This window comes from Sitodiplosis mosellana, unplaced genomic scaffold (genome assembly GCF_009176505.1).
Source record: "Sitodiplosis mosellana isolate CC-2019 unplaced genomic scaffold, AAFC_SMos_1.0 Smas_scaffold_30, whole genome shotgun sequence".
Classification (NCBI taxonomy): Eukaryota; Metazoa; Arthropoda; class Insecta; order Diptera; family Cecidomyiidae; genus Sitodiplosis; species Sitodiplosis mosellana.
The window spans coordinates 4,367,585-4,393,613 of NW_022595272.1; the positions used below are offsets into that span (position 1 = coordinate 4,367,585).

A 26,029-nucleotide genomic window follows, 5' to 3' on the forward strand; every position below is an offset into this window, starting at 1 on the left:
TGCGGTGTTCGAGTCCCGCACTGCCAAAATTCTTTTTCTTTAATAAAGAAAAAAGAATGAGTGACGTTTCTCGTTTTAGTGGTGTAGTTGAACAAACGGCAATTCGAACGTATTGAGGCAATACAAAAAACCAAATCATTCGAGTCATTTTCGTTCCAATTATTCTCTTTATTAATTGATACACCGATATCAACGAGTCATATATCATATTGTGAGTGGTATCTTTTCATGAATTGTGCTGAATTGTCATTTCACTCATTCGAATTTTACATTTAAATCAGTTCACTAAAAGTTAATTCCACAAAAAAGAAACTGTACTGATAAAAACGCCATTTAGGTGAACGTTCAAGCCATGAACAAATAAACAAAACCAAAACTTTGTAGGTTGCTCCATTTGAAACACTAAAGTTTGTGTGGCTTGAGCTTGGTTAGTGAAAACATTTTATAAAAAATTCAATTTCAAAATAAAAAACTTTATCAAATTTTCCATTCTTATTCACCGACACGCATTTAAAGTGCACACTGCTTTGAAGCTCTCAAACGCCATTGCAATTGCGCGTCTATGCTACAACTGAAACACTTGAGAAGAACCAAAGCACTTGAAACATCAAAACAAAATGAACTCATGTTTCACCGAGAGTTGAATTGTTCACACATTGATATTCCAAAATGAGTGATTAAAAACACATGCTAATAGTACACTGTATGAAAGCACACAGCAGAAAGACAGAAATACAGAACAGATTAGACTTTGCGCTAGTGATATACGTGTACGGCATACATTGGTTTCAAAACGTGTTTGGGGTGGATTACATACATTTCAATAATTTTCAGATGAATTTTGTTAATATCGTCAGATTGTTCTTTCACCTTCTCGTCCGAGTGTGATACAAGTTTTTGTTGTGTCACTGTACAGCAGTGATGATTTTTCGTTAGCCAGCATTGTCTTTGCCTTCCCAATGAGCCAAACACGTGCAATTATTGTGCATAGTAGATTTATTCCCAAATCGTGCACAATTCTTACACATATTGTGCCCAGAAACAAAATTTTATCTAAATAGGTCCAAAAATTTCACAATTTTTGCACTTTTAGTGCTACATTTAGCATTACATTAAAATATGCACAAAATTCAAACATTTAGCATTACATGTGTTCATTGGGTTGGCTTACACCAACAACTGGTGTAAGCCAATCGTTAGCCAGCTATCTGTGTGAAATGAATACATTCAAAGTATAATAATTTTTGATTTGAGTATTCTGATTCAAATCATACAAATTAAAAAAAATAATATATTTCAATTATTTTCAATTTAAAAGAAATTAATGATTAGAATAATTCTTTCCTTCCACTCTAAATAATATTATGTCCGATTATGTCCACGTTGGGTGTTTTCGGCATCGTTCAATCGAAAAATGGTAAGTCTCATTCGATAGATCTCAGAATTCTGAGTCGATTGATAACATTTTTGTCGCGGATGGACTTGTGGTGACACTTCCCGCAACAAAAAACAAAAAATGTTCTATTCTGAATTTCTATAGTAACGTGTGACAACTAGATTCAATTTTATGTTTTCTTGTCAAATTTTTGCTTTCAAATTTCAAATCAAATCTGGTTGTCACAGGTTACTATGGAAATACAAACTGTTTTTGTTTTCAGCTTCGGGAAGTGTCATCACAAGTCCATCCGCGACAAAAATATTATCAATCGACTCAGAATTCTGAGATCTATCGAATGAGGCATATCATTTTTTGATTAACCGATTCCGAAAACACTCTAGTCCAGTAAACATCAATAGAGAGCCAAATTGATTCAACCAGACTCAACTGTGCAGTGTTTGGTTTCCGTTTATTCCGGTCTATTCTTCAGCAAATCATTCTTCTCTAATTTTTTTCCATGGAACATCGTGGAACATGGAATAAATAATTACCACATGAACAATTCTGATTGTTTCTGATTTTATGAATATTTGTTTCAAACGGCTAGCCACAATTGGTCAAAATACATACGTAAATGCAAAATAAAACGTTAATGTTATTATTGTTCTAAATCATATGTATCGATATGATGCATAAATGGTCTAAGTCCCGCTAAGTCCAAGTGCTCAAAAAAAGAAGAAGAAAATAAAAAAAAACATTTCGTTTCAATTCAGCGTTTCTGCGCTCTTAAACAATGCTTTTCTTATTCTTTTCAACGCTCCTCCTCCTTCCTTGAAAAGTTCTAATTCCTCGGAATAAAGTTCGTTCAATTTTACAACAAATTCAATAAAACTTCTCAGCGACGCACGTCACCAGGTGATCGGCTGGTATACAAAACATTTCACCATTTGCTACTTCGGTCATATATTCGTTCATGCGAATCAAAACAAACTGTGGCTTGTGTATACGGTTTACCAGTAACAGTGTGTGCGAAGCGGTCGAATTCTTGCGAAGTGAATTGTCGTCTTAGTTCGCGCCTTATTAACTGGTAAGCCGTACTCACACTATACTCGCATCAACGAATATATGACCGAAGTCGCAAAACTGCGAACTGACAGTTTAAGTTTGAAAAGTTTATGTGTGATACTGGACATTTATCAAAGCACATTTACGCATTACGTTTTAAACAATTCCAAGAGTCTTACTTTGGTGCAATCTCAACCAGGAACAGGAAAATCTCACACTCTTTTGGCTCTCACACGACCTCTGCTGATTTGAGCAGTTGGTTTTTTCCAACTTGTGCATCTTGGCGAATATAAAATGCGCAAAGATTTATGACATTTTTGGGATTATTTTTTAACCGAATCTTGCAAAAAACTTGTTCAATATCATAGTTGACTTCTATGTCTGTCACATCTACAGTAGCTGTATTGTAGTATATAGCAACACCACCAAAATTAAATATTTTCGGATTTGTCGATTTTAACCCTAAAGATACCATTTTATACTTATTCAAGTGTTCTTTTGTGAAACTACTTCTATCTAAATTCTTAAGCCAAGTTTCTACCAAAATGCCCACATCTGCTATCGACGATTCTTCGATCCTTTTCAACACGTTTATAAATGTTTGTTCTTGTGTATCTGTTGAAAAGGGTGGCGGTTGTGTTACGTTATTAGCATTTTCGTATTTAATCACAATCGGTAAACTACATTGATAAAATAAAGAGAGAAATTGCGCAAATTATGATCTAAAAAATATTTCTATGTGTTACAAGGTTATTTGATACATAAAAACTCTCAATTTTTTGAGTTTTTTTTTATGCGAATGTATTAAAATATGAATTAATATAACTTACGGTTCCATTGTGGTGTGGTGATATTTTTCTCTCGTTCTCTATATGTACACATCTACTCCGTTTATCACTTGCTTTTCCCCGCCATATCTGTCTTCATCTGTAATAAAATAAAAAAGAAAAAATGTGGAAATTTAAAAAAAAGTTGATACATATTACATTATGCAAATTCGATAAATTGCCTGAAATATCAATATTTTCAATATCAATGTTCTTGAATGGATTCATTTTTTGTACTTTTTAATGACATTTTAATATATTTTTGAGTTGATTTTGTTCCTCGCAAATTGTATGGTTTTGAAAAGACAAGTGTCGTATTGTAATCAATGCAATGCGAAAATATCCAAAAAACCGAACTAACTACAAAGCAATTATCTTTTTTCGTAAGCTATGTATGTGTTCATGTTTATTTCGGTTGCATCAAAACAATCTGATTTCACAATGATAACGGCTGCCGTTGCTGAATGCTTACATTTTTTGTGTGTACAGAAAATAATTTCCGGGATAGCAACAATATGATCATCAACATGTATACAAAATTCACAAGAAATAAAAATTTCCGTTCCCCCGACTTTTGCACCAGGAACACTACCGGTAGTTGCACGTCCACCTCTAGCTCCTCTACTGCCTCTTCCACGACCAGACATACTGTGAAAAAAACGCGGGGGTATCATTACACTAACAACAACATCATTCGCAAAATGAAATTCGTCCAAAACCTGCTGACACGGAGGGAACGCGCTCACTTAACAAACGCACTTGTTCATCTTGCCGGTTTGACAGCTAATGTCAAATCGACTTCTGTTTCAGTGTAGTTTTCTGTTCGAACGCAAGCGTTTCCTCAGTATGGTCCGCAGAATTAAGAACAAATTCTGCCACGAACCAGTTCCTATTTTGAATCTAACATTTTGGGCTTTTTTTAATTATGGAAACTCCAATATATCATATAAAACCGTAATTTTCTCTCTTACAACTCAATTGAAAATGGAAGATAAACAATTTTTTTTAGATACGGGTTTAATCTACCGAAATAAAGCAATTTTTTGCCTTGTGTGCCAGCGGCATATTTGCACAATTTCATTTGACAGAATCGAAACATTTTTATTTATTAAAAAATTCAAATAATAATTATTATTTCACCACACAACACAATGACGACTATGTTTGACACTGCATTGAATACACTCATCAATTTAGTTCCCGTCAAAATTTGTGGCGTTGTTGGTTTGAAGTTTAATGATCGAGACTATCGCGGTGGAAAAAAAAAGAATATTAATAAATAAATTGGTCGAACATTACACGTAAAAAAACTCGTTGGTGTAATACAAAAAACATGCCAACAACTGGGTTCAAATGAAACATTAATCGATGAAACTGTTTATCATTTGATTTGAATAAGTGCATAAAGAACAAAGCGCAAGAGATGAACGCTCTGCGCAGAAAAAGACCGAATTCTGTTCTTAAAAAAAGGTGAAAAAACCAAAACGTGAAGTTGAAAAAATGATGGTAGTATCATGACGAAATAAACAACAACAGAATAAAAAAAAGAGTGTTCAGTCAAGCGTGATGCAATACAAGCTGCGGCCCAAATCTTATCATTTTTCACTTTTAATTTTATTTTATCGCGATCAAATAGTCCAAAAAAATTTATTTACACACAAAAGAAAAATCAAAATATAAATATGCAAAAGATCATTTTAAATCATCACCAATCTTTCACTTTTCACCAAAAATGAATCAATTTTTCTCAAAAGAGACGCACACAGTAAAGAATGTCAAAAGAAAATGGCGTACTTAAAACTAATCATAACGTTTCAGCATACACCGTGTCTGTCTCTGTATGGGAATTACCAAGTTAGAACAAATGAATGTTTCACGTTGTATGGTGTTACCAAGGCAGCAGAGCTGAAAAAAACACACTGTGTATGTATGGATGTAGCTCACAGTAAATACGCGGCGCACACGGCTTTTGCATTTTTTGTGTGCGTGTACATTTACATAGATATCGGAGCTAAATATACGAGCTGTGTGCGCCGCACTGTGGATGTTAGCTACGTATTGGTAGTACACAGAGACGAGTACTCTGTATGTTGAATTGACATAATGAGTATTTAGCACGAGCGCGTTCTATAAGCAATAGTAAATTGAGTCTGAGTGAATGATATGATGCGGTTGGAATGAAAAATAAGGCAATCCTCAGAGTCGCAACGACAGCATGAAGGTACTACAAGGAGTTATGAAAAATTTCGTGGAATCAAAAATTATGGACAAACAATGTGTACCGCTTAGTTTGTTTTGGTTTGATTTGACAACTCGGCCAATGTGTGTAGAAATACAGCGTTTGTCATACGTTGACCTGAATCGGTGCGATCGTCGTCTCCTATACTCTCGTTGGTTGAATTGAATCGTGTTTGTGTATGTGTGCGTTGGTCGAACGCGTCAAAACAACCAAAGCAATTTCAAACTCAACGTTCACATTTGACGAAATCAATTTTTCACCACTGAATTCCGAAACGGCTTGAGAAATTTCAAATAATAACAGAGATTGCATATTTGCTGCTGAGTAGGCCTGAGCTGAGCTGAATTTGCACTTACGGTGCAAAATTGAACGGCTGAGAATATTCGTTGGACTTTTTTCGATGCGTAGTTAAATGTGGAACTTGGAAAAAGTTGTACGAAAAAACGGGACAAGTGTTGTTGTAATCACGGCTTAAAAACCCCAAAAAATATGTTGATGTCCCGCTTTTGCGTACCAAATTTTTCAAGAACCGTATTTCCGAAAGACGTAATAAAGTCCAACGAATATTCTTAGGAGTTCAATTGTCATGGCACGCTGGAAATCCCACTGATTTTTTTTTTTCTAATCATATTTGGGTAAATCCCAGCGTGTCACGACAATTTTGCACCATAAGTAAGCTAAAATACCGCTTCAGGCGCCTGAGTTAGCAAATTCAGCTCAGCTCAGGCCTACTCAGCAGTAAATATGCAATCTCTGAATAATAATGAAACAACGCTATCTAATCTTTGCAATACGAGATTTTGAAAATCGGTCGTGGCAATGATGTTGATTACTATTATCCTCGTTGCATGTTGAGCCCTGTTTTGAAGGTAAATTAAATTAAATTGATTTTTATTAGTTAGAAATAAATTTTGAACTATAAACTAGCTCTCTTTGTAAAGATATGGCTGACTCATTGAGAAAAATTGGTCGGCCATTTTGGTTTTTATGTGTTTTGGAATTGAAGAAAAAAGAGAAAATACATGATATTTTCATAATTAAACTAACCATATGGACAGAGCTGGAAAAAACACTCTGTGTGTGCGCGCACGTAACTAAGAACGCACACACAGTAGATGTGCGGCGCACACAGCGCTTGTATTTTTGGTGTGCGTGCACAGTTACATAGATTCCGCCAAAATTTGACAGTAGAACCGAAATCTATGTAAATGTGCACGCACACCAAAAATACAAGCGCTGTGTGCGCCGCACACTAGGGGGAAAAATCATTTTTTTCATCTTTTATATCCGCACGCATCAAGTAATAACTTAGAAATTCAATGGTATGCATGTAAATCCGAAATATCCATGTATATTCAACAATATTCATCGTGAACGACAAATGAATATTACTGAATATACAAAGATATGCCAAATTTACGTTTATACGTATGAAAAATAAAAATAATAGTGAATCAATCCTTCTACCGTAAATTTGATTGATTTTGTTAGATAACGGTGAATATTGGAACATTTTTTGACATTACAGTCTAATGAATATTATTAAATATACATAGATATTTGAGATTGACGTGCATACCAGTAAATTTGTGCAGATTGTGTCGTCAAAAAATGTTCCAATATTCATCGTTATCCACCAAAAACCTTCAAAAGTGGTTCAAATTTTCGGTTGAAGGTTTGATTCACTATTATTTTTATTTTTTCAGAGTTATTTGCGTTCTGCAAAATCGCGTGAAGCCCCTAGCAGACAGATGGAACAATCTAATATATACACCAAAATGTCAAATGATGAATGTCAAGCGACACATGCGTACTGCGCACAGACTCCTCCGAGTTGACAGTATCAAGTTTATTTTGATCGGTTTATTCAATCGGAACGTAAGTAAATACATAAAAAGAGCTATTAATCCAGATTAATCGTTTAATTATTACATAATTTGTGGCAAACAATTATTCCATGGCGTTTCACGAAAAAGGTAGCTATTCTGAAGATCAAAAGTAATCGAACAATTCAATTGCACATCGAACATTTTTTCATAGGAAATTTGCGAGCAATGTGGGATCGATGCTTCATTTGTAAACGACCGATATGGAGTAGTTTGAATGTGTTGAAACTGAGCGGAATTAAATTTGGCTGTGTTTATGTGGGGTCAAAAATTTTTCTTTGGGGTCAAAGTCACTTGCACGGATTGGTTTTAGTGCTGATGGAATAATAGCCGGAACGTTCGCCGCAGCATGGCATGCTGGTATTGGGAATGCTGCAGCTGGTACTCTGTTTGTCACACTTCAATCTCTGGGAGCATCAGGATTGGGCATTTATTTGTTCGGCGTTCCAGGTGCAATGTTGGGTGCACTCGTACCATACGCTTTTAGAATCAAATGGTGTACACAACCATATTCCGAAGAATGCTTTTCGGCCTATAAATTGAAATTATGAATCAAAAGAAAAATATCGCAGAGATCATGCAGATTCGATGTTAAAAGTCATTCAATGAAACTCAATAATAACCACATTTGCTGTTTTTGTTTTTAGATTTCGTTATATTCGAAAATAAACAAGAGTAGTGTGCCTTTTCTACTAGTAAATTAGAATAAGTGAAAATGTAGCATTTCTCTGGGGACAATAAAGTTTATTTTCCCATTAAACGTCGAATATATGCTCGATTTAAAACTACAAGCTAGAGATAAATTTGGAAACAGTGTGTTTGTATGATCCTGATCTTTATTTAATATTTAGATGAATTAAACCCATTTCCAGCGGCATGTTCCAACTAATAGTGCGACATTCATTACCAATTTATTTCGTCAGGAATTCCTTGAGCACCATTGTAATACTTATTTAAGAACTTTGAACAACGTTTAGTGATGACGCCTTTCACATGACCCTGTTCACTCCAGAACGAGTCCACACGTTCTAATTTTTTGGCAAAGAACTTGAAAAGCTCAATGCCAGCGTGTGCATCTTTTGCCGCATATTCGATTTGTTTCTCACTCAAATATGGTGCATTCCAATCGAAATGTAATGCTTTGTCACTTCCTTTTTGGAGTTTGAGAAACAAATAAGCTTCAGACATATTGGCTAATGTTCCAGGTCGACGACCAGCTGATGCTGCCATATAACGGAGATCATATGTACTTCTAACATTGAAACCGTAATCTTCATACAAATATCTGGCATCAGTGTCAGGAGCTACTCCTACTTTGATTATTTTATCATTTTCCAATATTTCCTGTGAAAATATAAAAATGTTCAATAGAAATGCGCACATTCTCTCAGCAATTTCAACTCACTTTCAGCTCTGAAGGAATCGTTCCTATACGCCGTAAACGAATGAGAACACAAAGTCCCCGATAAGATTGTAACTGTAATAGAGCTACTCGTCCACGTTCGTACATAATATTTTCCCATTCACAGTCAAAACCCATCACTGGAAACTCATCGCAATGCCTATCGATATTGAATGAATTTTTATAGCACATAGTGTATCAACGGATATAAAGAACATACGATTTTAATTCTTTGATGATTCTTCGGCTGGATGCTGTATTGCAGTCGATCACTCGAATATTTGCATATTGTACTGTGCCTCTAAATGGTGGCAGAACAGAAGGTACAAGTTCTGGACATAGCACAGAAATTACTGCCTTTATTGCTTTAAAAACACCGTAAATAATGAAACAAGCACTTCCAGCGGCAATTAACGAACCGACAAGTATAGCTCCCTCGTCCTTAGCCATATTTGAATGTATATTATAAATGCCGACAAATTTCCAAATATTATAGAAAATCAAGAGACTTAAATCAATGATTTTTATGAATTTTTATCAAATGCACAGTATCCAGCTCCTGACTATCTTGGCACTCCCATTCAATTGATACGCTTCTGATATTTGCACTGAAGAATGAATCATACTCGCGGATACTGCGCATGTATAAGTATATATTGTCTGTGTATTCGTTACGCGCATGCACGGTGCACATGAACATTGCACACACTACTTTCTTTCGGTGAATGCGAGCTAGCTGAGAATATATGCCAAGGATTGAAATTCAGTAAGCTGATACGTTTTGGTTTTGATTCAAACCAATTTATCATCTTCTTTAATTTGTGGCAAATATTTCCATGAAAAAATTCTTTGGATCATAAGGCATAATTCACAGCTTACTTAGTTTCTATGCTCGGTATATATCCTCAGCCATCTCACATTCGCTGCTTTCTTTGCTCTTCTTTTTTAGACTTTGAAAGTTTCAACCGGTCTTGGCCGTATGTCAAACGCATACGTGTGCAGTAAATATATTTATTGGTGTGTTTTGTTTTGTATTGGTGAATTGGCAAATCACCGATTCTTTTTTATATAGATGTAACCGGCTACATATTGATGACCAATACATGCATTGAGCTAAACATAAATTAGCGTATTGGACGAGGTACATGTAATTGACTTCAAATTTGGTAAATTCAATAAAGAATATTCTTTAAAAAACGCTGAAATTATTGTTTTCATTCAAATCTAAAATTGCTGCAAAAAATCCAAAAAAATTCGAAACGGAAACGAGCCACAATTTTATGAAATCGACTTTATTCAACATTTTTGATATTTCGACATAAATCCAGTTACAAAAAGTATATAAAAAATGTTACATTACAACATTACATTTGTGGCACTTAATGGAAATATATTGGTGATGCTAAAGTTTGTAATAAATAATGGAATTGATGAGACAAATTAAAAGATTTATTATCTATTCTAGTCTTAACTGTTTCCATTGCATTGCTATTGAAAGATTCTTTGTGGATTTGAACGTTTGTTTACAGGTAGCTGTGAATATCATTGTTTTGGTAATATTGCCCGGAAATTTGCAATGTTTATTTCTAACAAAAAGTGTACTGTCCACGTCTCGTTTGTAACTGGACATGTAGTTGATATCGATGTCGTTTCACTTTAAAGCCATTCCATTCGAATTGTAATTATTTGTATTTCTATTGAAGTTGACTCTTCGATGTTGTTGAATGGTTCATTCATTTTCTTCAGTGTAAACATCTACTCGATGGCAGCGTTATGAAAACATGAGTTTATTAAACGGAGATCGGGATGGAAATAAACAAATCACAAATGTTTTGAACTTTAATCATCCCATTGGTATGAGTTGGCACGACGAACTTCAATTAATTTCGGAGTATCCGAGTCTCTTTTCATTGTCCAAAACAGTTTGAGGTAAGCCCGTTCCTCTAAGCAAATTTTCACCGGCTCCGCTTCTTCCAAACCATTACGCTCCTTATTCAGTATATCAAGGTTGATTAAAGGTTGATTTTCCACCTTTTCAATAACGATTTGGGTCAATTTGACGGATTTACAAATGAATGGGATGATAACTTGAAGACAACCCTTCTGAATGAACAATTTTTCCAACAAAGGATGTTGTTGTACAACTTCTGTTCCATCTTCCAAAGAATTGATGTGCAATTCCTTTAGGTTGACCAATTTTCCGATCGAAGATATGTATTCGCCGTTCAAGCTAATGCTTTGAAGCATTTGAAGTGATGCTATGTCATCGATATAATTGTTGAGGATTTGATGGCCACCAAATGTTAGATACAGTCTCTTGTAATGCCCATTATGATACAAAACAATAAGCTTTGTACAAATATCCGGGGTTTCTGGCTCATTCTTGGCGTTTAATTCAATGCTGAGCTTATTGAAGTTTGAGCGACTCTTGCCAATAAAATCGATGGCTTCAAAAATATTTCGCGAAATTTTTAAGTTTTTAATTTTTGGATTGTGCCGTAACAAATATTCGAACTCGACTGGATTGTTGACATATCCAGCATCCCATTGGATAGTTTCGAGTTTTGGGTACATCATGTAGTACCACTTATTTTCGTATTCACGTTTTATTAAACTCTCAAGCTTTTTCGTATTAGATATGATCAACAGCTTGCGAATGTTTGGACATTTCTTTAAAAAATCATCATAAATTTTCCCCCTGAATTGGTTAACGCAAAATTCAACAGTACGCGCATTTTTCAGCGGGATTTCCATGATTTGGTCGAGTTCTTCTGATCTTATACTCTTTTTAGGTAACAAATCTTTGAAGACGATCTTCTCTAAATTCATGTTACAGTTTAAGGCAACGTAACGGAATGCCTGGACCTTGTTACCGTAAATGGTTATTTGGTTTTTAGCTTCAAATTGAATAGCATGATTGCAATCCAAAAGGATTTCGTTGTTCTTCACTTTTACAGAAACCATTTCATCCTTAAATCTGTAGTTGAGGTAGGCACTGACGGCATTTTGCAAATAAACCGATGTCATGCGAATGACAAGCAGAAATTCTAAATCTAAATATTCAAAGATTTCGAATAAGCAATCATACGACAATTCATCGAAGTTCAAAGGAGAAACCAAAATATCTTTGAATGCTGCCATCATCTTTTCCTCATCAGCCTTATTTTTTGGTGGATCGTTAATTAGTTTAAAACCTACGGCCATAATGCTTAGATGATTTTCGAGGGGCTTATGAAGATGGAATGTCTGTGAATGAGAAATGATTCCATCCATGAAAAAAATACAAATTACGCTGATCAAAAATTATGAATAATGGTAGAAGAAATTACTTGGGTAGGCACCGCACATAAGTTTTGGTTCAATCATAAAATTCCAAATCCGTGACCTAGAACAATATGAATGCTTTTCTGCTACGGAATATATACTCGTTTTTAGGGACGCTTGCAGGTATGGAGAAAAAAATGAACCTTTGGCTGTGGGCTGTCTATGATTTTTGTGATGCTAAATTTTAGGAAAAATAATACAGAAATTCTTAAGAAACTTCTAATCATATTCGTGATAATTTTCGAGAAAGCAATAAATGTAACAACAACAATTGCTCTTTTTCACCTTGTATTTATTTTAGATTTTTATTTTTATCTTAAACACAAAAAAGTGAAAGCAAAGCTTTCTTTTTTAAATTCTATGGAAATTCCAATTTTTCGATTTTACTGATCGAAAAGTGTATCATAGTAATGTGCTTTGTTTGCTACCCGACTAAATATTGTTTTCGCAACAAGTTTAGGTCGAGTATCCACTCAGAATTATTAATGCATTTTTCATCGAAAAGCTTAGTTAGCATTAATGAATCAATGATCGTCCATAAAAACTAATCAATCTCAAAAAAATTGTATGTGTTCGAAGAGAACAACAGGTAATTCTAAGAAGAATGCATAGCATACAAATGCTAGTCAATGTGACAATTGTGATTCGTATATTCCTTTTCTCGAATGTATGAGAATATATTTTATTTTCATTGTTTGTGAATTTTATGATATTTGCATAATATATACACACATGTGTCACACATGATGTGTGTGACGAAGCAATTTCTCCATTTCATCAGAATCGCTTTGTCTCATCCTCGCTTTTAAAAAGCTAACACTACGATATGAATGTGTTCTTAGCGTACCAATTTTTTACAGCGGCATTTGATGTTAACACGCTGAGTATAAATACGAATGAGGATCTTTGGTGCGAAAGAACAATTCCACTCTCATAATTTTCTTGATAAAAGGAATCTGCACAAATAATTGAAGTTTTTATAGTGTAGAGAAAATATTTGGGAATCACTATTTTGACAATTTCTCAATTTGAAAACGGTACAATTGATCAATGGTGATATTCAGCCAGTGCAAATCGGATAAGTTGATTTCATACGAATGATTAATATGATGTATGAACATTGAACAATCACCCCTATCATGACATTTGTATGGCGAAGGATATGAAACTTGAAACACACACATACGAATGGTGGAATGCTTTTCATTTTCAAAATAAAAAACACACACAACTTTTCACTACTTTTTCTACCAAATTTTTTCTAACGAAAAATCTCATCTCGTTGTTGATTCGGAATTTTTTTCTAATTTTTCATTTATTATCAAAAAAAAAGAGTGTATTTGTGGAGTTTTCAGTGGGATAAATGCGATTCGTAAATCGCGTTCCTTGAATGTATGAGTATGTGGTTTTTTTTCCACTGTGTATGTGTAATATTGTCGATGATATGTATCATACATATGCGCATATGTGTGTGACAAAGAACTTTTTTTCATTCAATTCAAAACGAATGGTTTTCTCTCTCTTTCTCCCTAACTCACAAAAAGCTAACACTTTCTCTATAATGACAATCTTGTCTCAGTGCATCATTTTTCACTGTGGCATTTGTTGCCATTTTGCTGGATATAAATGCGAATAGCGTGTTTCGGCGCGATTTCGCAGTGTGCAATCACATATTACTCTTACGTCATGCAATTTGCAAGACCGTACCATTGTCCTATTCGATGATGGTCCATGATAATGTTCATTTAATTTCAAAAGCAACTTCATTCGTATCACCAATCTTAATATAATGAATTCACATAATGGATAAACAATTTTCCAGCTTAAAGATGTAAAAAAAAATTAATGATGATATGCAAACAGTCCGTGATTTCATATCAGCGTGATTTAACAAGAATAGTTGCTTTCACACATAAAATCACCCCCTTCAACAACAATTACATTATGACGAATACGAAACTTGAAATGTCACACAAATACGAATGACAAAATGTTTTTTTTTTTCATTTTCGCTTCAAATGTTGAGTAAATTGCCGACTTTTACAGAATACAAAAACAAAAAAATGTTCAAATTTATTCGCCTCCAATCTATGTATAATTTACTCTTCATCGGTTGGGAGACACCATTTTCTTGAATAACGCTTCTTGAATACTCATTATTGCCCAAATTGTTAAAAAAAAACACAACACTTTTCTCATTGCTTTGTACTTTTTCGTCTATTTTTCAATTTGAAAAGCCTCGCCTCGGAAAATTTTAGAAATAAAAGAACCGCGTTTGATGGAAAATGCCGTGGAATAACGGTGCAGTGTAAAAAAAGGTAAAATTATGCGGATGAACGTAAGAAATGGTCCCAAACAGAATGACTTTACTTATACGAGTGATGGACACGTGCGATTCGCTAATTTCTTCGCCTTCACATTGTCCTACTATGGAAACAATACTACAAATAAAATAATAAAGAATAAAGATATGATACTTGCAATTATACACATACATATGCGTGTATGCTGCAAGTGTCTAAATACGCGATTTTGTCCACTTCGTACAGCGCGAATGGTTCTCTTGCTGTCTCGTTCTCTCTTGAAGAAACATAAATACTAGCCGCACTATATCGGCAAACTTCTCTTTCACTCTGTTCGTTTCTATTTTGTTGGATATAAGAACGAACAGAAGCTATTTTCCATATATGTAGATGTATTTGCATTGTATATATCACTGTACCATTGTGTCTCTCTGTCTCTCTATACGTTCCGATATGTGAATACTATCGCTGTGGAACTTACCACATTCAACATTTTTATAGTTGAGCCTCATTCTCGCTTGTATCCTCAGTATAAGCGTTGTATGTGTTTATACCACAAGTATTTGCCACGATAAATTATTTGAATATGCTGAAATATTTCTTGTTCTTTCTCTGTTGTACAGAATATATTTTTGAGAAAAATTATTTATTTTGGTTTATTTCTCATTTATCAAATTAACCACCTTTATTCCATATTCCAAATAATATTTTGATTGTTAAATAATAACAAGATGTACGAAATGGCTTATCGAATTCCATTGATTTAGAGATACAATAGACATGTTTTTTTTAAATGAAAAAACTTCTATTTTCTTTGGTTAATTTCTATTTTTGCGGTTTTTATTGAACAAATTCATTTTGGTCTACACATTGAAATATTAAATCAAAGTCTTTTTTGTTTGGATATTTTTTCTCATTTTATGTTTTTAAATTCTGTCCTTCCTATTCTAATGTAATGAATTAATGTTTTTGGTGGTATATCAATGGTATTATTCTGATTTTTCTAAATGCCAAAGACTATGGCGAATTTTCAACTAACAATCGAATTTATGTTTGACGTTCCAGATCCATTGCTAATTACTAGTTGCTGCTTGTGCCCTCCCGTGTGATAAACATGAATATGTGATATTTACTGAGATTCCTTTTGGTGCAAGTGGCTCCTGTTTTTTAAGAAAAAGTTTCAAAATAAAAATTAAATTAATATTATTGAATAAAAATCTCAATGAGATCATTGCACTAAATATCGTAGTAGTATAGATTGTCTTACCTATTGATCTTCATAACAAATCGGATGATAAACATTTTCTCCTTTCCTGATGGCATTCCGCAGATACCATTCATCGGTTTCATCGTCGTAGAACATTTCGAATTGATCATGGCACATATCACATTCTTCATTATGCTCATCATGCGCTGCAATACAATTCTGAGTCAGCGGTTTTGATTCATCCTTCAATGTAGGTGGTGATTTTGCTTTAGTTTCAACTAAATTCTGTTCTTCCAAATGAGTCTCTTTAATTTGCACCCAATCAACCGCTGAGTGATACCATTCTCGGCATTTTATATAGAGCCTATCACACTTCTCATTTCGATTCTGTTGATAGTGCCAATCTAAATGATCTCGCTGCTCGGTAGTTTGTTCAGTTGGAAATCGAATACCGCAAGAGCTACATTGCCATCCAGTATAAAGTGCCTTTACAGCGGATGGATTCTTCTTCTTCAATGTTTCTGGCTTATTCAGTGCTGGCTTTTCTTCGACATGATTTATCATTCCGAATTGTAGCAATTTTTGAAAAAGACTTTGAAAATTTATTTCAACTGGTTTATTTGATACTTCGGGGATCACATTTACTTTATTATGGTTAGCAACTTGAGTTAATTTTTTATTCGAAAAAATCGAAGTGTTGAAATCTGGGACAGTTGACATGTATTGACTTGCAATATCGGGTGAGTTTTGAATGTGATTTCTGTTGAATGATTGATTTACAAATGGAAACTGACGGTCATTTTGGTTATTGATAAATTTATTGACTCTGTTCATTGGCCGTTGATCTGATTTAAATGGCACCGATGAATATGTTGACATTTCCACTTGTTTCTTCCATGGATAAATCCGTTTGATATTCCTTAGACGACTCCCTCTTTTTAATGTTTCACACAAACCATCTTTTGGGTGCGTTTGTGGGTACCAGTTGCAGTTCTTAATTGCTGATAAATGTTTCATTTGTTGAGCTCCAACATATTTTTGACGATGAACTGTGTGTGATACACGATGCGGTTGCTTTATTCCTTCACCAAAACTGCTTGCGCTCAAAACTTCAAATTTTCTCCCCTTTTCAGTGGATTTACCATATGAGTCAATATCGTTGCAAGCAGCTTTCAAAATTCCGTTCGATGTCATCAAATTCTTTGGCTGCAAAATTCTCAAGTCAACATCTTCTTTGCTGAACAACCTGTAAAAGAAAATAACCTCTGAATATCGAGCTTTTTAGAATGCATTTCAGCACTAAATATACTTACATATCAACATTTTCCAATTTAATCTTCTTCACGTCTGGTTCATTTGCTTCATCTCTTTCACCGAAACGCGTCTTGGCAATTAACCAATTGGCATCAATCGCGTTCATCTTGGCATCAAGTGTGCTCAGGATCACTCGAGGAAAAATCTCACTCCATGTTCCGCGTAATGCAAAGAGCTTCTTACGAATTCCAACATTCACCTAAAATAAAATTTCGCAAATGAAATGAATAAGACAAATTAAATTACAAACGTTGACATTTTGAACTTAAATGGATATCCAAATAATATGTAAGATATTGAACTTAATTCGCCGGATACTGATTAAATTCTTAGTTTTAAACATAAAAATAATTCTAAGCAGTACGTACCTTTTCAAAGGCTTCAACAAATGTGCTCACAATTGATTGCATAAAATATTCAACGTATTTGTCACCAACATTCTTAAGAATCGAATCAATCAAATACAAAAGTGGAAGTTTCAAATCTGGATCCACCTGAAATAATGACATTTTCTTGATTAATTTCAAAATCATTTGTTTACTTACATATTCAAAATGATAATAAAAAATAACAATGAAAAATGTTTGTTTTTTTAAACGTATTTATATTTATTTTCTCTCCTTATTTTTCTTCATCCTTAAAATTTAGCTTAAAATCTAATGAAATTGCATTTCTGCATCTTTCTCAATCACAGAACAGTTATCACAGAAAAATTTGCTATTCACACGATGCAATTGCATGAAACAGCTCGTTCAAACTTATACATGAATAGATTACATTTCAGTCTTCTTTTGTTTTGTTGTTAATTAATCTTATAAATGACAACACTTTTTAAAAGAAAAAAATGGTGAACCTTATTTATACGCTGATTAATAGTATCAACTATGGTCTGACCATAATCAATATTCTCGTCCGCTACTATTGTTAACACATTTATCAACGCTTTATTATTGCTTGTTAACTCAAGCAAACTTGATAAATACGATTCGGCTATTTCCTGTACGTTCATATCGATGACATTCATTTTTGCAAGAATAGTAAAATTCACTTTATCACCAATCGGCTTGCTTCGATTATAATCGTACGTTGAATCGATTCACGCAGTCCTATGTTCAACGGGAGCTTCTCTTGAATGTTAAATTTGGCTGCATGTGAGGTGTTCTTTATAACTGCTTTGATTCAGATCTTACCGTTTATTTTAGTGGAATTGCAACCGCTGTCTTGTGCTTTGAATAAAAATAAGGCAATCATATTACTGCTTTGTATGAAAAAAAAAAACACAAATTCTGCGAAAGATCTCTTTTTTTGTCGTAAATTCATTTGGTTGAAAGATCGATTTTGTGGAAATGAACTGTATTTTGATAAGGATTATCTCATCACTTTTGCACTAGCCTTTTTGTGGAAGATCACTGAAAATGAAGAACAAAGGTGAAAACTACTTACATCAATAGGATAAAATGCGAAAAAGTTCGGGAACTCCTCTCCTTGGCACTGCACTCAAGGGAAAATATCAAAATTTCTAATCGAGGAAAATAGATTTCAAGAACGTTTTCTTCACAGCACGAAGAATTACGTTTGCTGTTTGCAAGCTTCTATCACTGAATGAACGTCGATTGGCAAATATGATGAAATATATTATAAACACGAAATAGTTCACCCGAGCGCCATCTATCGGCGGAGTGTGTATCTTTTGTCGTGGCCCGATGCAAGAATTCAAACTGTTAATCGCGGTATGCTTGAATTAAGTTGTTGATACATTAATATTCCTACGTAAAAGTTGGAATATTATTAAACTCAATGCAACAATAGAAGTTTTGAATCGACTGTTCAATGAAGAATGGCAAATCGGTAGGCTCGTCAATTATCATTATTTAGAACGTTGGAACTGAATTGGGATAAAACGAATAAATTTTCTTGCGATTCGGAAAATATTTTCAACAGAATATACATATATGTAATGATCAAAGCAAGTCTGGATTGCGGTCCAAGAACCAACATTCAAGAGTTAAATCATCTATGACATTGACATTGTCATTTGCCTTTGGTTTGATACTTCCAAATTTTGAAACCTCTTTACAGCAGTAATGAATATTTTGGGTATGGTTTTTGAGCGATTACCGTATTGAAGACGTAGAAGAATGAATGGCATAGTCTTAAGCAAAGAAGTAAATTAATTCAAATATTTTGCATAAAGTTTTCTAAATTACAATATTTTTATTAAGTGTTTAATTTGATATTGGTCGAGATAAGAGGATGTTATTATGATTTTGGAAAATGTTATTGATTCTCCTAAAATGAATGTTGGCAAATCTTATTGAGCGTCGTGCTTTCCTGTATTTGAACAGACGACCATAAATCTTAAATATTAAAAGCAGAATTTTTCGCAGATTTGTTTGTTTGATTGTCATTAATTTATCCTGAAACTGGTGATTCATGTGGCTTTCTGTAAGCATATATATACTTCTCCATCGAAGTTATATACTTCCAACCCAAATGTTGCAAATAGTCTAAATTTTTTCGATCATCACGAGTGGAAAAGAAAACTGTCCTTATTGTTTCGTTCTTTATGATGAAATTAATGACCGATTCTACCGGTATGTCAAAAACAACTTCAAGTTCCACTAGCGATGGTAGCATTTTTGCAAACTCAGATGGATGCACCATCAAAAAATCTTTCCGATTAAGTAAAAGCTTCACAATTGATGGATTTTGTTTAAAGAATTTAGAGATAGCTTCAGTGGACTCAAAAATGTTGTAGGCACTCCCAAACTGTTCAAGGTGATCAAATGTAAATGGAAAATCAAAATTAGATGAAAATTTAGATCCCAACTCCCCGTAGTTTGTAAGTTTAAATATTTTAACACTTTTAAAATGGATTTGTTTATCATGTAAAATATGGGTGCCCTTTTTATTAGTATGAATGTCGAGCTCCTCAAGCTCTGGAAGATTGTCTCTTGCAAGATGTATAATATCCAAATCAGGAGTGAATAACAACTTCAAGGCACGAAGCTGTGGATTCAATCGGATAGCTGTACAAAGCTGACTGCGAATTGTTTCTTCGCATGCAAATTCAAGTAATGATTCAAGCACCTCTAGATTTTCTAAATGAGGGAATTTGTTATCAATCCCAAAGAATGGGAAACGTTTAGTAATTCTTCCTTCGTTTGACTCGTCAATGCCGGATTGATCACCATATCTCAAATATCGTAAGTTCGGAAATAAAATATTCCACAAATTCGTTTTCAAGGTACCAACGCTAGTTCGAACCGTTTCTACGTTTACAAATGGTTTTTTCAATTGATTTAAAGTACCACACGGACAACGAAAAGTATTGAGTTCTTTCAACGATACGGAACAATGCTCGTTGACGTGGGAAAGTAATCTTTCGTAGATAATAATATATGATTTGTCAACCAAATCAAAACTAAAATGAATCCTATCATTTTCGATTTTTAAAGATGTAATGCGATTTCCAAAGCAGCGAAGGAATTGGAAACAACTTTTCAATGTATCCAGTTCTTGCCCTTTGTCCGGGTTTCCCCACAATCTTGAATATGTTGTTCTATCAGTATTCGAGTAATAACGCACTCCCCAATTTTGATTATGCATCCCCCGGCGTTCGTAATATTCAATTCGAATCGTCGGCTGATGTGTAGAAAAAAAGATGAAGGAAGCCGCTTTTCTCAGGCGTTCGCTGGAATCAGCAATGTTCAACAAGTCCTTCAACTTCAAATACTTGAGAATCTCCTCAAGGCAATCAATATTAATGTTGGTTAATTTCGTCTGTACTCGGGATCCTTCATCAATAGTTTTTAGATTGTCTGGTGTGGATACGGCCACCATTTTACATGAAAATCTATAAATGTAATTAGAAAAACAGTTATAATCCCAACTAAATGTTGTTTGAAAGTACCAAAATTTGTCACACTAAAATGTTCATGCGTTAAGCGTTATGTCGATGCAATTCCTTAAGTTCACAAAAGAAAAAAAAAGAAATCTTCACCGTATTTTTAAATCGAAGTACTTTTTCGAATGGTGTTTTGAGTTTTTTACTATCTGGACACGATGTGAACACTTCAACGATGGAAATACTACTAGTTTCTGAATACAAATAACAATCGTTCTCATGTTGTGTCGAGTAGTGAGCCTAATGAGTAGCAATAAAAAGTTCTAATGTTTTCTTTTCTAAATGCCAAAAACGAGCAAAATCTGAAGATTCTGAGAAAAATTTGTTAAATCTGAAAAGGATGGTCTAGACCAATTTATCAATTTAACGACCGATGTTTTTAGATTTAACAAATCGTTCTCAGAATCTTCGAGTTTTGCTCGTTTTTGGCTTACCGGTGAGAATATTTAGAGAGGAAAAAAACATCAAACATACGTTTTTGGATGGCTGAGCACTGCTCAGTGAGCAGTACCGTATGCAACGGATATATGAGTAGTTTGGAGCGAAAATGTAATACAGAAGAGTTGCGCGGAAGAATGTCGATGATGAATGAGCGGAAAAGGGATAGCTATATAAATAACTGTATAGTAAACTCTTGTGAACTATATAGCTATCTCTTTTCATTTGACATTTTTCCACGCAACTTTTCTGTATTACATTTTCGCTCCAAACTACTCATATCTCAGCATATCGACGACGTAAGTCACTGTATAAGTGGCGTACTTTGCTAAGCGAAGCACATCGACTACATACACAAACTGGGCGCAGCAACGCACGCAAATAATGCAGCCTAAGTGTTTCAATCAATCTTCTTTGCGACAATGAGAACAATCAATTTTATTTTCGTAGGCATTAAGAGATTTTTAACATTTCCAGCAGAGCAAAAGGGAGACTATGGTCGATATGCATTCATCATATTGCGATGTTGAATTAATGAGACTTTACTATGCTTTATTGCAAGACGTATTGGTAATAGATTCAGTTTTGTCTTATACGTAGGCCGACAGCGTATTTAGAATTGAAAATGATTGGGGAGAAGCTACTCAATGATTGGGAAATCGAAAAGGAATAGAGTTGATTATCATGTTGAAATAAACTTTATTTATTGATCAGATTTTCGTACAGTGGCATTTTTATTCAACATTACAGGAATGCGCGCAAATGTAATCCATAATAAATTCTTACATCTAAGTGATTCAAGGAATCTTAATATGCAATAATAATAAATGATTCGAAATATATTCTCTGGAAATGACCGACCATTTTAAGCGGCAACAACGGTTTTCTGTGGGATCGCTTTTTGCGTTGAATTTATTTTGTCACCAAGACTTAAAGCCATACCCTGAAAATAGAGCAAAACACGATTATAAATTGAATGGCAAAACTCAAATAGTAAGCAACACTCTATGAAAACGTTGCAATATCGAATTACCTGACTCTTGGCTCTGATTCGAATATGTCCGGTAACAGCGGCGTTTGGATCATCTAATGGCTTTTCAATACTTAAATTGGCCAATGCATCTTCGCCGAAGATCGATCGTGCATACATATTAGCCGCCATGAAACCGCATTGACCAGACAATGCTTTCTCCGGTGTCAAACACTTCATGTTGGTGGATTTCAATAAATGTTTCAAATACTCGTGCAAATCGGTGAGTGTTGTGTTGACCGACACTTTGTTCTCCCATTCGAAATCTTGCCACATTTGACGGAATTCGGTGTCAGTGCAACTAGCCGGCATGATATAATCCATGATATCGATGTGAATTGTGTTCAAAACAACCACATTTGTCGTAGTTGATGTATCGTAAACTGTTAACAAAAACAAAGCCATTTAGTTGACGCATTCGATTTCGAATGAAAAAAAGTTGAGTAACATTTACCGATATTTCCGAAGATGATGCCATTCTCAGTAGACGAAACCTTAACGTTGGCCTTGATATTGCAGAAATCATGTGGAGCCAAAACGACTGGATGTGGTCTTTCGACAAGTTTCAAATCGCCCAACGTTGCCAATTCCAATGTGCAATTTTGCAATGTGTCGCCCGTTTGGTTGACAATCAAAACGTCCAAAACGATATCGTACTGGTTGACATGAACATAGGCTTCAGCATAAACTGGATCGGAGAAGCCGGTCAACTGAGTGACCTTGTTCAATTTACTATTTGGCGAAGCAACATCGACAATCGACGTGGATTTCGTTCCGGCCAAAGCTTGGTTCAAGCTCGATTCAAAAACATTTTCACCCAAGAAGTTATCCTTTCCGCTTGACAATTGCGAGAACAAAATTGGATCATCGGCTTGAATCTTAACAGCTTTTTGTTGTTTATCCTTCAAATTTTGCTGTTCTTCGGTTTGATGTGCCTCGAGCATTTTGGCCAAAGCATCACGGCACAAAACCTTGAATATTTCAACAATCCCCGGTGACCGTTCACTCAATGTACGCAAACAAACGAAAATCCGATCGGCATCATCGTTTGTGATTGGTTTGGTTGAGAAACCGGATCGACCCAAATGCAAAATTGCGCTCATTGTGAGCATAATTGAAGCGCAAAGATGATTTTGCTTGGAGGCATCCTTTTCGAGGTCGATATACTTCAATGCCAATTTCGTGAATGTGGTGGCTAAAGTGGTTGCCATAAAGAAATCGCCATCCATCAAATACTGACGCAACGGTGGTCGTTCCTCCTTCTTTGCAACTCTGAGAATGAGAAAAAAATATTTGGTTATACATTTGAAAAGTAAGAGCAAAAATTCAGAAGACTCACGGTGCAACGCTGAAGGCACTTTGAGTGGCGTAAGTACCATCCGAAGTGACCTTTGTGGTTGTCGATGCTGTCGAATTGACTGGCGCATTCGGATCAGCTTGCTCTTCTTCTCCGGCCAACTTGCGTTGCTCGGCCTCGACAATTGGAATCTCACCAATAGTTTGGTTTACAACATCAATCACCTCCAAAATTTCCTTGCTCGTGTTGATGTATTCACCGAGAATCCACAAAGCGGCACGATGCACCTTGACCGAACGCACCGATGGGAATGTTTCGATCAATTTTTCCGTGATCAATGCACGCAAATGCGGAAACTTCTGAATGGCTTCACGAATGAAAACGAGCACATCAGTAGCCGCTTGTTCGTTGGTGTCAGACAAGAACTCGGACAAAACGGGAATAACAGTGGCTGCAACATCTGGGAACTGTATGAATGGAATCGATCAGAAATGTATAACATTCTTTTTCGTTTGCCAATCTTGAATTAAAATATCTTGAAATGTACGTTTGAATGATGACTTACGCGAATGCAACAGCTGTGCAATGTACGCACGAGCAATTGGCGGTATTTGCCGGTGTCCTCATGTTCGATATTGTGCGTTTTGGAGATTTCCTTCTTCAAAACTAGCACCATTTCCTCGATATTTCTGGATGATACCAAATCCATGGCCAAATTCAATGTCTTGCGTCGCACTTCAATGTCTGGTGCAGCCAAGACACGTAGAATATCCATGACCAAATCTTGCATCACACGTTCCGTATTTTCGTTCTCTTTGATGGCAATCAAACGATCCAAAACGATGAGTTTCACATTATTGTCGCTCTCCTTGATTATCAATTCGATATAACAGCTGGCAGCTGCTTTGATGGCTGTTGGAGCGGTGGACAATGTGATCAATGTGCCAGCAGCTTCGTATCGAACAGCATTCGATGATGAATTGAGCAAATTGTAGATGCAACGAATAAAACGTGAACGTTCACTTGGATTTGCGTGGCATACCTACAATTAAATCACTTATTTTGAATGTATTCGAATGTGTTGAAATTCGTTTCATTTTACCTTGTAAATCAATTCAACGATGACCAATTGCAGAATGTCACCAAAATTGTTCACTTGATCCAGACACGATGCCAAGTAATTCAGTGCACGATCTTGATCGGCATGCAACAACATCAAGAATGCATTCCGTTTGCATGACATGTCATGTTGCGTGTCAAGGAAATTAGCGATGAGCTCTGGTCCATCGGGAACCAACCACTCGAAATTCTTGTAAATGGTGAAAATAGCAAGAACGGCATTTCGACGCACGTACGAATGACGATGCTCCAAACAGTCACGGATGACAGGCATCAATGGCTCAAGCAATTCGGGCTCTTTCAATTTGCATAAAAATCGAAGAGTCGATCCACGAAGGAATTCATTTGGATGTTGCAAATCCTTTCGGTATGCATCACACACGAGAATCATTTCCTGCAGCAATTTGCCATCTGGTGTGGTCTTCGGAACGATTTCCCAGAAAATCAATAGCAATTTTTTGATTGTATGATTTTGTGATGGCATCACAAATCGAATGATGGTCATCAATAGGCCAGGCAAACGTTCGCCATTCAACAGTAGCTTAATCACTTTTTTCAACGTTTCGATTTGTACATTCTCATCACCTTGCTCTGAAATATTGGAGAACAATAATTGGTTGAATTCAACTTTCTATGCAGAGAAAAGGTCTTCCAGTTGAAAAAAAAACCCTTGCATCACTTCAAACTGATGTGTTTTCTTGTCGCATCCGACACACTTACCCAGATCTTTCTTAATTTTCATTTCATTGTAAATATCCGACAGCTCCGGTGTATTGATGATGGTATAGCATTGGGATTCGGCGAGTGCCATTTTCACTAATGATGACTTTCTTACAACGCACTGTAACCAAATAAAAACAAAACTCAAAGAATAAATTAGAAACGATGATGAAATATGTGTATTTTAGCGTTGACATGGGCAAATTTCATGAGACACACAGGAAGAGGTGCTGGGTGTGCTAAACAAACATACCAAATAATAAAAAAACACGAAATAATTCTATCACTCTTAAATGACTCCTTCAAATGTTGTGTGGGCGCAACACAAAATAATTGGATAAATTTTGGCAAATGAACACAATTTCTTATTTAAAATCCAAATTTGTTTCCCGTCAATCTGTATTTCACAAATGTATAAATGTACAAATCAGCTAGCGACGTGTCAAGTGTCAAAGAGAATGCATCGAAACACATACACACACTCGTACTTATCAAACGTCGGACGAGTTGTCAATTGTGCCGGATGTGATTACTGGTCGCGCATACAGATGGTGCTGTATTTGGTGGTTCAAA

The 26,029-nt window shown here is 35.2% G+C and overlaps 3 protein-coding genes and 1 long non-coding RNA gene across 5 annotated transcripts; all 4 read right to left on the bottom strand.

Annotated features, from left to right (window-relative positions):
- On the bottom strand, positions 1-4,030 carry LOC129569077 (uncharacterized). The gene is made up of 3 exons (XR_008688012.1): positions 3,743-4,030; positions 3,274-3,370; positions 1-3,123 (listed from the first exon to the last, which is right to left on the bottom strand). It is a non-coding gene; the product is annotated as an uncharacterized LOC129569077 (long non-coding RNA).
- Positions 4,031-8,098: 4,068 nt separating this feature from the next.
- LOC129569072 (exonuclease 3'-5' domain-containing protein 2-like) lies at positions 8,099-9,410 on the bottom strand. Its single transcript, XM_055447472.1, has 3 exons — positions 9,018-9,410; positions 8,801-8,957; positions 8,099-8,739 (listed from the first exon to the last, which is right to left on the bottom strand). Exons 1-3 carry the CDS (start codon positions 9,245-9,247, stop codon positions 8,299-8,301), a joined length of 828 nt encoding a protein of 275 aa, XP_055303447.1. The 5' UTR covers positions 9,248-9,410; the 3' UTR covers positions 8,099-8,298.
- Positions 9,411-15,327: 5,917 nt separating this feature from the next.
- LOC129569062 (uncharacterized) lies at positions 15,328-18,538 on the bottom strand. The gene is made up of 5 exons (XM_055447460.1): positions 18,389-18,538; positions 17,314-18,171; positions 16,945-17,144; positions 15,692-16,877; positions 15,328-15,584 (listed from the first exon to the last, which is right to left on the bottom strand). The coding sequence occupies exons 2-4, from the start codon at positions 17,476-17,478 to the stop codon at positions 15,692-15,694; spliced, it is 1,551 nt and encodes a 516-aa protein (XP_055303435.1). The 5' UTR covers positions 17,479-18,171; positions 18,389-18,538; the 3' UTR covers positions 15,328-15,584.
- Positions 18,539-21,969: 3,431 nt separating this feature from the next.
- On the bottom strand, positions 21,970-25,968 carry LOC129569059 (coatomer subunit beta). 2 transcript variants are annotated; one of them, XM_055447456.1, is made up of 8 exons: positions 25,710-25,968; positions 25,457-25,577; positions 24,720-25,327; positions 24,183-24,659; positions 23,660-24,084; positions 22,775-23,592; positions 22,324-22,703; positions 21,970-22,233 (listed from the first exon to the last, which is right to left on the bottom strand). In XM_055447456.1, exons 2-8 carry the CDS (start codon positions 25,545-25,547, stop codon positions 22,156-22,158), a joined length of 2,877 nt encoding a protein of 958 aa, XP_055303431.1. In that variant the 5' UTR covers positions 25,548-25,577; positions 25,710-25,968; the 3' UTR covers positions 21,970-22,155. The 2 variants fall into 2 exon arrangements, with proteins under 2 accessions (XP_055303431.1, XP_055303430.1); XM_055447455.1 differs by having other exon boundaries at positions 21,970-22,703; positions 25,710-25,914.
- Between the last annotated feature and the right edge of the window lie 61 nt (positions 25,969-26,029).